This window comes from Marmota marmota, unplaced genomic scaffold, assembly GCF_001458135.2.
Source record: "Marmota marmota marmota unplaced genomic scaffold, marMar, whole genome shotgun sequence".
NCBI classification, from domain to species: Eukaryota; Metazoa; Chordata; class Mammalia; order Rodentia; family Sciuridae; genus Marmota; species Marmota marmota.
The window spans coordinates 18,036,348-18,048,920 of NW_025999990.1; the positions used below are offsets into that span (position 1 = coordinate 18,036,348).

A 12,573-nucleotide genomic window follows, 5' to 3' on the forward strand; every position below is an offset into this window, starting at 1 on the left:
CAGCAAGAATAAGGACAGAAGTCAGCAACCTTTCTGTGAAGGGCCAGGTAATGAGTCTATTAGGCTTTGAGCCATAGGAATTTTTTTAACAATATCATTAAAGTCTGGAAGTAGGATAATGCATAAATGGTTATGGATGTGTTCCAGTTTAACTTTATAGATGACAAAATTTGACTAGACATATATTTTTTCACATTATGTGAACATTGATCTTTTAATTTTTTCAACCATTTAAAAGTCCTAAAGTTTAATTCATGGGCTATACAAAAGTAGGCCTGGTGCCAAATTTGGCCTGCAGATAGTTTGCTGACCCTTTTACAAAGGGAAGTGAGCTGGTGCTGCAGGAGCAGACCCGAGTACAGGCATGTGAGTTCTGATGGAGGTCAGCACACCTTTCTGAGTGGCCGGGTGGTAGGTCTAGGTGGAAGCCGAGGTCCTGCGCTTCCAACATGCTCCCAGGTGGTAGTGATGCTGAGGTCCTTGCATGGAGCAGAGAGCTAAATAAAGTAGCACTACAGTCCCACTTGGTGGGACCTAGTGTTGATTAGTTCTGTGGGTGTGGGGAAATTCAGAAACTTTCTACCTATCCATGGCTTTTGGTCTACTCAAAGACATTTTTATGTAAGTATAAAGATAATTGAACTCGCCCAGGGTAAGAACTTAACAGGGAGTCAGGAGTGACTTATTCCCGTTCTGGCTATGATCACCTATGCAGTGAGAGTGTGGCACACAAGTTCCAGCTGAGCTGGGCTGGGCCCCCAGCCTCAGTACATCCATTTGCTTCCTGTTGGGATTGCTTTTATTCTTCTTAGTGGTTTCCCTGTCTTGAGCCATTGGGACACCATTTACACTGAGGCTGTTCAGGTAAAATTTCTTGGATGTGCTGACTGGAGGGGAAGTCCCAAGAGTATACCTCAGCATAGTGACTAGAGAACTGTGCTGAGGAATAGGACCACTCATCTAAAGCTTAGGGACAGGATCTTGCAAGTCATAGCTGCTGGGTGGATGGTGGCCTCAGACAATGGAGAAGGGATGTTGACAGGTAAGGTTGGAAAATGCTCAAAGTTTACCTTGAAGATTCTTAATACTAAGAAGCTCTCAGGTACTATAAGTATACAGATCTTTGTTTCAAAATGTTATCTTTCTATAAAGATAGAGTAATATTGTCTTACAAGGCTCGGGAGGCAGGGCGAAAGTAAACATTCTGTGGATTTCTTTGTGGTATCAGAAATGAATGATTTTGACTCCCTACCTGAATTGCGATGTGAAGCATGAAAACTGGTGGATATTTGCTTTCTCATGGATAAGTTTGATTCTATTACTGTAGGACTTTCCTGCTTAGTAATGAAATAAAAATTTAGTAGGGGTCAGGGTCTTATTCTTAAAAAAGCCCAGTGACCACCTGGAGAAACATAATCTTGCAGTGGTTGGGAGGAGGCAGGACCCAAGTGAAGCCAGCTGGCTGCTTACGTGCGGGCAGCTGCCTGGCCACAGGGCTTGAAGTTGTCGCTCCACTAGGAGGTGTGGACTGTGCTGACCCAAGCACACATTCTGGCTGACCTGCTAGTTAAGAGCCACTTGTTTCCGGTTTTGTAAGAATATTCTGTGGCAAGAAAACTACGTCTGCATGTGCACAGCTTCTGAAACAAAGAGGCCCCATGGAAACTGCTTACCTATGCGGAGAACTTGAATCAGTCTGGCAGCTGTGAGGAGGGTGGGGCTAGGGGTGACACCAGTAGATCAAGATGCTAACATTTAGTGCAACATGTGGTATTCTCGGGAGCTTTTGTTACTCCTGGTGAATTGGTCTGACCAGGACTGATGTTCTTGAAGCCAGGTGATTTATTTATTTTAATTTGTTACATATGATGCAATTCAATTCATATTACGCTTACAGAGCACAATTTTTCAGTTCTTCTCTGGTTGTACACAAAGTAGTCACACCATACGTGTCTTCATATATGTACTTTGGAATGAGATGAACATCATTACCCTGTCTTTGCTACCCCCTAACCCCCCACCCTTCTTCTCCCTCCCCTTTGCTCTATCTAGAGTTCATCTATTCCTCCCATGCTCCCCCTCGCCCCCATCCCCATTATGAGTCAGTATCCTCATGTCAGAAAACATTCAGCCTTTAGTTTGTTGGGATTGGCTTACTTCACTTAGCATTAGTCTCCAACTCCATCCATTTACCTGCAAATGCCATGATTTTATTCTTATTGTGGAGTAATATTCCGTTGTGTGTACCAGTTTCCCTATGCATTCATCTACTGAAGGGCATCTGGGTCGATTCCACAATTTACCTACTGTGAATTGTGCTTCTATAAACATTGGTATGAAGCCGGGTGATTCTATTGAGCAGCTGGGGCTGAGAATGCCAAGTTGAGACTCATCGGGCAAGTCACTGGAGTTTGCTCCAGGTGTCACCACTTGCCTGGAAGGGCCGTGTTATCTCCTGCCAGGGGCTGGCCAGGTTAAACAAGGTTAGGATAGTGTCTGGGGTAGGTCGAATGAGGGTTTGGGGGCATGTTTGTGGCTTATACAATGCAAAAATCCAAGTGGCAACTTGGGATGCTGAAGCGTGTTTTGGTTGACCTGTTGTTCGGGAAAGTGGCTTTATCCCTGAATGCAGAATATCAGCTAGGTTTCCCAAATGGGAATTTGTGGATTTCTTTGTAATATCCATTCTGTGGATTTCTTTGTAATATCAGAAACGAATGATAGATGGCTTTAGAAGTTCTAGTGGCCCCTCCTAGATAATGACTCATGTTTAGGACCCTGCATACTTCACCTTGTATCTGAACTTTTTCCATTCTCATCTTTCAGTACACAAGGGTCTGGATCCCTGACCCGGATGAAGTGTGGCGCTCAGCAGAATTAACCAAGGACTACAAAGAGGGTGAGAAGAGCCTCCAGCTCAAACTGGAAGATGAGACTGTAAGTCCTGGCGCTGGGTGTGGGAAGCCAAGGCCTGTGCTGATCAGGACTTGGTGGTACCTTGTGGGCTTGGCTTTCTCCTGGCCATTGGAGCTTCTGAGCCCTTGGATTCTTTCTGTCGATGGCAATGCATCTCAACGTCCTAACCCCAAGGCTGCCCTGGGCATGTCACATAAGTGCCCATTGGGGTTAATAGCTATGAGCACTTGTGGCTGAGGCAAGCATCTTAAGTGGAGTGAGGGCAATGGAGGCCTCTCTGTGGGGAGGAGAGAAGAGGACTATCACGAGGGCCATTGCAGGTAAGGTGGCAGGAGTGTGGGTTGCAGTGCAGTCTGCCTGGGTGGATTCAGCCTCAGCCATCGCTGGCTTTGTGATCCTGGACATGTTAGCAGTTCTGTGCCTATTCTCCCTGGAGAACAGGATGATGGTTTGTCTAGAGCTAGTTCTGAGAATAACATGGGGTAAGATGTAACAGGTACTTCAGGGTAGTGCCTGGCAGGAAGGGTCTCCATATGTGTTGGATGCATTGTTTTGACTAACTTTCAGGTTGTCGTCATCAAAAGGAGATGGAGGTATTAACTCTAAAACTCTCCTCCTGAAAGCTTTCATTCAGTCTCCTTTTCCAGGAGCCATTGGCTACCTCTGATACGTGCATTCCACACATACCAGTGCTCAGAATGAGCACTGGGGCCAGGCAGGTGCATGGGGGGACAGTTGTGACCCCACATTTTGGGGATCGCAGTGCTGGAGGTGACAGTGAACAAGCAATAGAGGTGAGGCAGAAATGCAGTAGATACGGGAGTGAGGTGTGGGAGGGAGGCTTAGCCAGCTGGGGTGAAGGTGCTCAGAGGTCCAGCTTCTTGAGGGCTGCAGAAGGAGCCACTGGAGAGTTGGGGTGTGCAGGCTGGGAGGAGAGTGTACCACAGAGCAGTGGGGTGTGCCAAATTCCTAAGTTCACTTTGGATGTGTGCAAGGGAAGGAAAGGAAGTCAGTGCCTCTAGGACCCAGTGGGGAAAGGGGACAGGTAACGTCAGACTGAGGATAGAGGCAGCAGTTCATGCAGCGTGTACAATGGCGGGGACCAGGAGAGAAACCGATTGTTAGCAAAGGTGCGGGGAGAGTCGAGATTGTTTTCTGGGGTGGATTCCTTGGGCTGCAGGGTGGGCATTGCTTGTAGGCAAGGTTTGGATTGGTGTGATCAGTGCCTGTCTAAACTCCAACAGCATTAGAAAGTCTGAACCATGTCCTGAAGCCTGCGTTATTTACTGTTGCTGTTTGTAATTCTTTCAAGCTCTTCGGTCTTGCCCACCTTTCTAGATGGTTGGTGATGAACCTGCCCATTGAACAGTGTCCCATCTTGAACATTCTACTGCTGTTTTGTGTCAATATAATTGGGTGTGTTACTTAGTAAAACTAGGGCAGAACAGTGAGTTGGTTAGGAAGTATCAACACCAAGGTCCCCCACCCACACCTTGCTCTTGCGGACAGGCAGGCTTTGCTAGCCCCCTCCAAGTTTTTCAGGTGAGAATCAACTCCCAGCAGATGGAATCCTGTTTACCATGTTGAAAAACTTCCCACCCTCTGCCTGAAACAAAATGAGCCCACCCACAGGAATAGTGTCTTCTACTCCAACAGATTTCATTTCAGTTGATGTTTTCAAGTGGGTGGGTGTTTTTAAAAGTTGTACGGAGGTAGTGAGGAATGATCTGCTGTGTTGCTAAAACAGAGCAGATGCTTGCCTCTCGCTACACTTGGATTTGGCCCTGCATGACTAATCTTGGCAGCTGTCCAGGGTCCATCTCTTCCCTCTCTGGCTTTGAGGCTGGTCAGTGTGGAATTGACAGGAAGCCTGGGGCTGAAAATCAGTAGTGCTCCAGAAATAATGGGCTCTGAGTGTCTGAGTCTGTCCAGGTTACTCATGGGCTGCCCTAACTGGCTCTAGGTGTCATTGGGAGTGACCCAGGTGCTGTGCACCAGAAGGAGTCCAGAGCAGCATGACTGGGTGAGCATTTGAAGCACGCCCCCATCTGAAGCTGGAACCATTCTCTAAGCACCAAGCTGGTAGAATAGCCACCTCAGTCTTTGCCCCTAACCCCCAAAGGCCAGAGTCTCTTTCATTGCTGAAGCAAAGAGTTAGAAAAACTTTCTTGCAGAGAATCTGATTTTAACTGTAGCCTTAGGGCAGGACCTTACTGCCAATCTGTCCCCTCTACTTTCAAGGTACCTGGGCTTACTCACTGTTCCAAGATGATTTCCCCGACTTTTGATCCTTCATGATTGCCATAATGAAAACATACTTAACATAAAACTCACCATGTTAACCATTAAGTGTATAGTTGAGGGACATGCACAATGTTGTGCAGCCATCCCACAATCCTTCTCCAGACTCTTTTCATCTTGCGAAACAAATTGTCCTCATTCAATGCTAACTTGTCAATCTCCCTGTTCTTGGCTGCAGTCCCTGGAAGCCACCATTCTACTCCCAATGACTTTAACTACTCTGAGTGTTTTGTGCATAGTAGACTCAAAACAGGCTTGTTCCATCTTGCATATAGTACAGGATGTTTTGTATTATAGCCAGTAAGATGGTAACCTATTGGGGATAAGAATGGGCCTCTACCTTTTCCTCCCCAAGCTGTGATGGTGTGAGCTAGCCCTACGCCTGGGATTCTGCTGCTAAAATGGATCTGTCAGCAGGTGCTCACCTTGGAGACGTGTGGTGTCCTGACACCTGGCTGGTAGTGGAGCCCTGTGCAAATCGGCTCTCTCCTGGCCCCACTTCCCTCACAAGCAGCTCCCTGCCCTCTAGTAGCTGGGAAAACTCTTCCCCCCCATCTCCATGATTTACTTCTAAAATGGTTTTCACCTGACTTAAATCTTTAGGTATACATGACAGTGTATTTTGACATAGGATGTTATACACCATGTGTTATACACCATGAAATTAGGATTTCATTCTTAAAGTTCTTTTTAGAGGGGCTGGGGATGTGGCTCAAGTGGTAGTGCACTCGCCTGGCATGTGGGAGGCACTGGGTTCAATCCTCAGCACCACATAAAAATAAGATTGTGTCCACCTAAAACTAAAAAATATTTTTAAAAATTCTTTTTAGATATACATGACAGTATATGTTCACATACTATTATACATATCTGGAGTATAATTTCCCATTCTTATGGTGTGCCTGATGTGGAATTACACTGGTTGTGTATTCATATATGAACATAGGAAAGACAAATCTAACTAGTTTTACTGTCTTTCCTCATCCCATACCTCTCCTTTCATTCCCCTTTGTCTAATCCTGTGAACTTCTATTCTTCCCTCCCACTCCCTTATGAGTTAGTTCCACATAACAGAATATTTGGCCTTTGGTTTTTGGGGATTCTTATTTCAGTTAGCATGATAGTTTCTAGTTCCATCTGTTTACTGGCAAATGACAAAATTTCATCCTTAAAAAAATATTTTTAATTGTAGAGGGCCACACAATACTTTGTTTATTAATTTGTTATGTGGTGCTGAGACTCAAACCAGTGCCTCACATATGCTAGGCAAGCACACTGCCACTGAGCTATAGCCCCAGCCCCCCAAATCTCATTCTTACTGGTTGAGTTATTCCACTGGGTATAAATACATTTATCCATTCACCTACTGAAGGGCAACTAGGTTGGTTCCATAGCTTGGGTTATTGTGAATTAAGCTGCTATAAACAAATGTTGGCGAGGATATGGTGGGAGAGATATTCCTACATTGCTGATGGGACTGCACATGGTGCAACCACTGGAAAGCAGTATGGAGATGCCTCAAGAAACTTGGAATGGAACCACCATTTGACCCAGTTTTCCCACTCCTCGGTATATACCCCAAGGACTTAAAATGGGCACACCACAGTGATGCAGTCACCTGAGTTTGTGACCTTGATGGTCCCTCTTAGTGCAAAACCCTGACTGCTTCCTCTGAGAACTCAGGAGCAGTCGGGGTTTGAGAGGAAGCAAGAAGCAGATGAGCTTTACAGAGAGGAATGTCCTCCACCTGTGCCTTGGTGTAGCCAAGCCTGCTTTGCTTGACATTTGTGGGACTGGGCAAGAATGCAAGTCTTCATCTCTTTGATACTTATAGACATTTTGATTAAAAATAATTTGAAAGATTAAAAAAACCCAGGTATTTGCAGCTGTACTGTCTCCACCCAGCTGCCAGTGCAAGGGCCAGCACCTCTGCTTTGGGCATGCTGCCCCTGTGCTTTCGTAGAACACGAGGGTGACAGGTCTCTGTGGCATTGCTCCTCTCCCAACTTGCAGTGGTCAGATACTCGGCGAGCATCTCTGATGCCACAATGAGTAGTGAAGTGGCAGTGTTCGATTCAGATCCCGTCAACAACAAAACACTTTGTTCTTAAGCACCCCCCTTCCCTCTGGACATACAGAAATCTGTGGCTTGGGATGCTGAGCTGGCAGCTCCCCCCTCTTTTCTGCTGCTCTGGGCATTTTTGCTCCTGATCAATTCTACTGTAACAAATATCACTTGCTTATTTGTGAATGTGTTTGCCCCAAATTGCATACACTCTTGTATCTGCGTGCTTGCAGGGAGTCTTCGAGAGGGGAGTCATTCTGGGGATGCTGCCCTTCCTGCCTCAGGATGTAGAGATGTGGGCTGAGGTGTCTTCAGACTCGCAGTTCCACCTGCAGCTGTTGCTGCAGCTTGAGGTAGGGGTACAGGAAGGTGCAAAGCATCCCTCTGGATGTCTTTAGAATGGCTCAGGGAGGGTGGTCCAGCAGAGTCCCAATGATGCCACTGACCAAGCAAATGAAGAAAGTGACTAACGGTTGGGATCTTAAACGTTCCATAAAGGCCCATGTGCTGAAGGCTTTGTCACCAGCCATGGTACTGTTGGGAGAAACACTGATGTAGGGGCCCCAGTGGGAGGAAGTTGGGTCTTTGTGGTGTGCCCTTGAACCAAGTCCTGGGAACTGAACGGCTCCTCTGATTTCTGGCTCTGTGAGGTGAGGAGCTTGCTCCACCAGGCTCTTCTGCCATGAAGTCCTACATTACCCTGAGTCCAAAAGCAATGGAGTCGAGCAGCTGTGGACTGAAACAGGCACAATAAGCCTTTGTTCCTCACAAGTTGACTATCTGAGGTATTTAATAACAGTAATGGAAGTCTCACTAGCACAGCTACCAACTCCAGAATTTGTAATGAACTAAAAATCAACCTTCAAAGCTCTTTTTTTTTTTTTTTTTTCCTCCCCACCTTCTGGAATTTTTATCTGCATCTTCATGATAGTTTACTAGTTTCCTGTATAGAGAAAGCTTAAATGGAACTTTCCACAGAAAAGGCCCTCAGTTAACATTAAAGGGGAAAGAATGAACAGGACACAGTAAAGAGAAGAAAACCAGATAACAATATTATGGGGACATTATTCCAGACAGACTGTTGTCTTTCGTTTTATGAAAATGCTTTATTTAACTTGGCATAACACTCTGGGTAACTAGCTGACCAATTGGGTCCGTTGCATTTCGCCTTCATTCTTTATAGCTCTACTATAAAGATCACTTATAAGATGAATTTGTTAAGACAAGAGTCTTGTACCTGCTGCCCTGCAGATAGGTGGGACGAGTCTGTATTCACATGACATCTTCCTATTGCCACACACATCCTGTGAGTGTCTGGTAATAGTAATGCTGAATTATTTTATTTACATCTCTTTGGTTACTGGCCACAATGAGCAGCTTTTCATGTCATTTATTTTGTGATTTTGTTTTCTATGCCCAACTTCAGTTAGTGCACTTGCTTTTTAAAAAACTGGGTAATAGTATGAATTCTGCTTTGTTCATTCCCTTCTCCAGTTGGACTTTGCAGATGGTGTTTTATGATAAATTTTAAAGTCCTATGTTGTAGTTGAATTTATGAATATTTTCCTACATGTTTCTGGCTTTTGCATCATCCTTCAAAAGTCCTTCTTGCCAAAACCTAAATATTTGCTTACTTTTCTCGTTAGGCTTTAATTTGTTCCATTTTTATTTTGGTCTGAGCCAGAGTAGAACTTTTCTCTTAAATAAAGGGCTAGATAGTTTACCCCAGCACATTCACTCCTTTTACTCATTGATTTGCAATCTCAACATGTTCAGATTTTCCATAAATAGCTTGCAGTTACTTCTAGATTGGTCATTTCATTCATCTACTTATTTAGCACCTATCACCATAGGACTGTAATTGGTGACTTCATAATGTACCTTGAGTTGGTAGTATGAGGGCCTCTAAAAGTGGGCCATAAGGAGTGCTGATATTTATGTTCTCTTAAAATTGGCTATTATCCTAGCAAATAAATTCTATGAACAGACTTAATCTAAAACATTTATATAGAGTAGTGATTCTTAACAATAGTATCCACAGGCTATCTATATCAAAAGTACTGGGGATGTTAAATTTTAGATCTCTGGGCCCTACTCGAGCATTCACAAAATGTTAAGATGGGCTCAGGAAATTGTTTTCACGAGCTCCCCAGATGATTCTCAAGAACACCAAGAGACATCTAACACGTAAAATGTGAGCAGCATCTAGGTCTTGATATTTAAATGTTTAAAAATGGGACTACCATCTTTTAAAAATTACATCTATATATAAATACAGAATTATAATTTTTTTTCTCAAACATTGAGCATGTATGTAGTTCCAATACTGCACCAAACAAGAATACAAGGCTAACTTGTTACACTTCAGATTTGACTTAAAATACATAATCCTGCTCCCTGGTTGCACACATATATCCCAAGTTGTTACTGTATTTCAGGTCAGAGCAAAATGGTTGCCCTAGAGGTGCCCCTAGTTAGATTGTGGAGCAACCTATGTGCACATGGTGCAACTTGAGGCCCTTGACAGAGCTGCAAGATAATCCAAATACAAAGAGTGTGGGTTGAGAGACAGTTAAGGGATGTCACAATAAATGTGACCAATCAAGGAAGGTCTTCTAGGTGGGGGAATGAGTGCCCTGTGACAACTAGAATTAAAGACACTGGGAGTATTTGATTCTTTAAGATGCAATAGTATGCTCTTAAATCTGGTTAAACTCCCTAAATTTCTTATGCTTAGTCTTCTGTGCTATAAATACAAGCTAAATGCTTCAAAATTCAAGGTATCCTGAGAGTAAATAATCAACAAATTTTCTACCAGTGCTGGTCGCTCATGGAATTACAGGTATTTTGTTCAGTTTGTGTTCTTTTATTATTTTTTGTTATATTGATAATTGAAACCAGTGGTTAATACATGCTACGTCAGCACTGTACCACTGAGCCTTTTAAAAATATTTGAAATGGGGTCTCACTAAGTTGCCCAAGCTGGCCTCAAACTTGAGATCCCCCCATCTCGGCCTCCTGAGTAGCTGGGATTATAGGCACAGAACAAGCTTACCTTTAAAATATTTATTACCTATGCTCCCCTGAAGAACAGTGATCCAAGTCAAGACAGGACTTGGAATACAGCTAAAGGCTTTATAACTGCCTTTCTGTGCCTACTGCTTGTGTTTCTTTAGATTCGGGAATATCCAGTTGACGCCCAGAACAACCAGCTACCCTTCTTACGGAATCCGGATATCTTGGTGGGAGAAAACGACCTCACTGCCCTTAGCTATCTCCATGAGCCTGCAGTTTTGCATAATCTGAAGGTCCGCTTCCTGGAGTCCAACCACATTTACACTTACTGCGGTAAGTGGGGCATCTGTTGGCTGTGCATATTTGGGAGTGCCTACAATCATTAGATTTAACTGTGCTCAAGTGGTTCAGAACCCTGATTTTTTACATGCACCTTTCACCTTGGCCTTTGGAAAGGTTTGTAATCAGTGCATGTGGCTAAATTTGGCTGCCCTAGCCTCTGTGGGATGACTGATGCCGGTCACAGCTCAACTAAAGAAATGACCCATAGCCTGCAGGATGGGTGGTTTGTTTTTTTGGTCTCAGGGACTGAATCCAGGGGCTGTAAACCCCTGAGCCACATCCCCATCCTTTTTATGTTTTATTTAGAGACAGGGTCTTGCTGAATTGCTTAGGGCCTTGCTAAGTTGATGAGGCTGGCTTTGAACTCATGATCCTCCTGCATGAATCTCCCGAGTTCCTAGGATTACAGGCTTGGGCCACAGCATCCAGTGGGGTGGCCAGTTTAGAGGACATAAGTCTGCTCTGGTGTGCTGGCTCATGCACATTCCCTTGCCACCCAGCACACAGCTAGAGGTGTGTGCCTGTCTTGTACTTTCCAGTCAAAAGTTCTGCCTTTCTGACTTTGTCACTTGCCTGCGTATCAATGCGATGCTTGATGAATATAGAGCAAGCAAAATCCATAACAGATGCATAAAACAGAGTCCTGAAACTGTCAAGTTTTTCTTGAAATTGCTCCTTTTTTCTGTATTTCAAATGTTTATTTTTCCCCCTTCTCCTTTGAATATTGGTAGATAATATGGCAAAAATAAGACCCTGTTAATTGAGAAGCAGATAACTTGAGGGTCAGGCTGGGGAGTGAGCCAGGATGCCTCTGCGGGAGTTGTCCTGGTTGTGCAGGAAAGCCCTGGTCACGTTTGGGATCACAGTGATACGTCAGCTGTCAGGTTTTTTTTTTAAAATAATTTTGTTCAGTTGTAGATAGACACAATATCTTACATTTTTTTTTTTAATGTGGTACTAAGGATTGAACCCAATGCCTCACTCGTGCTGGGTGAGTGCTCTACCACTGAGCCATAACCCCAGCCCAGGGTCTTTTTACTTTCCTGTTCTACTTGGGTTTGGAAGTGGTGGGTCAGTGAGGTGGTCAGGGGAGCTGTTCTGCTAGGTTGCAGTGCTGGGGGGGGGCGGGGGTGGTTTCCCAAAAGCTCCTTCCTCCCGCCTGGTTGGTGGGAGTTTGAAAGATGTGACCAATCATCAGAACTTTCAGTAAGCCCTCCCATAAGATGAATTTAGGAAGCTCTTTTAGGAAACACGGCTCAGTGGCCATCTGCTTCCAATTTAAGGACTCCATCTGAGTCTCCCGAGTGTCCACATTTATCCAAACATGCTTCGGCTCCTCCAGGTTCTGCTCTGTGTTAGGGAACTGATCTGAGTGTTCCCTCTCTGTTAATCATGTTAACCTTTAGCACATCCCGGGTAAGTGCAGTCAGCATTCCCAATTCATAGTTGAAGCAACCCAGGCATTGAAAGGCTGAACAACTGCTCAAATCACACCGTAATTGATCCAGTAGTAGACCTGAAGATATGTAAAACACACTTCCTATCCATAAGTTGTTTGTATTTTAGTTAAGATAACCCATACACAAATGAGAAATCCATTCCTTGTCAGCTTTTAATTCTTGCACGGGGTTTTAAATTTCTCTAATACCTATTGGCAGATATAAACATCTTCTTCCCTCTAATCCTACAACACTGCACGTGTCTATTTTATGAACTTAGTTTGTGGAGCATTTGTTATCATGTGGGTATTGCCATACCCTAAGGCTGCAGGATAGCTGGACCCTCAGCTTATCTGCGTTGTTTTTACCAGGGCCTGGAACAAAAGCACACAACTGTCTTAAGTGGAGTTGTTGTGACTGATGCTGTTACGCCCTCATGCTTCAGGTTCCGTGTCTGAACAGGTGCTTTAGTCTGATGCCCCGAGACAGCTGAGC

At 44.4% G+C, this 12,573-nt stretch overlaps 1 protein-coding gene across 4 annotated transcripts in view; it reads left to right on the top strand.

Moving 5' to 3' along the window:
- Myo5b (myosin VB) overlaps positions 1-12,573 on the top strand; it is a 302,556-nt gene that overhangs the window by 110,743 nt on the left and 179,240 nt on the right. For all 4 annotated transcript variants that reach the window (XM_048806229.1, XM_048806230.1, XM_015482386.2 and 1 more), the window contains exons 2-3: positions 2,827-2,937; positions 10,459-10,630. In XM_048806229.1, coding sequence (XP_048662186.1) covers positions 2,827-2,937; positions 10,459-10,630 — 283 coding nt within the window. The remainder of the gene's footprint in view (positions 1-2,826; positions 2,938-10,458; positions 10,631-12,573) is intronic.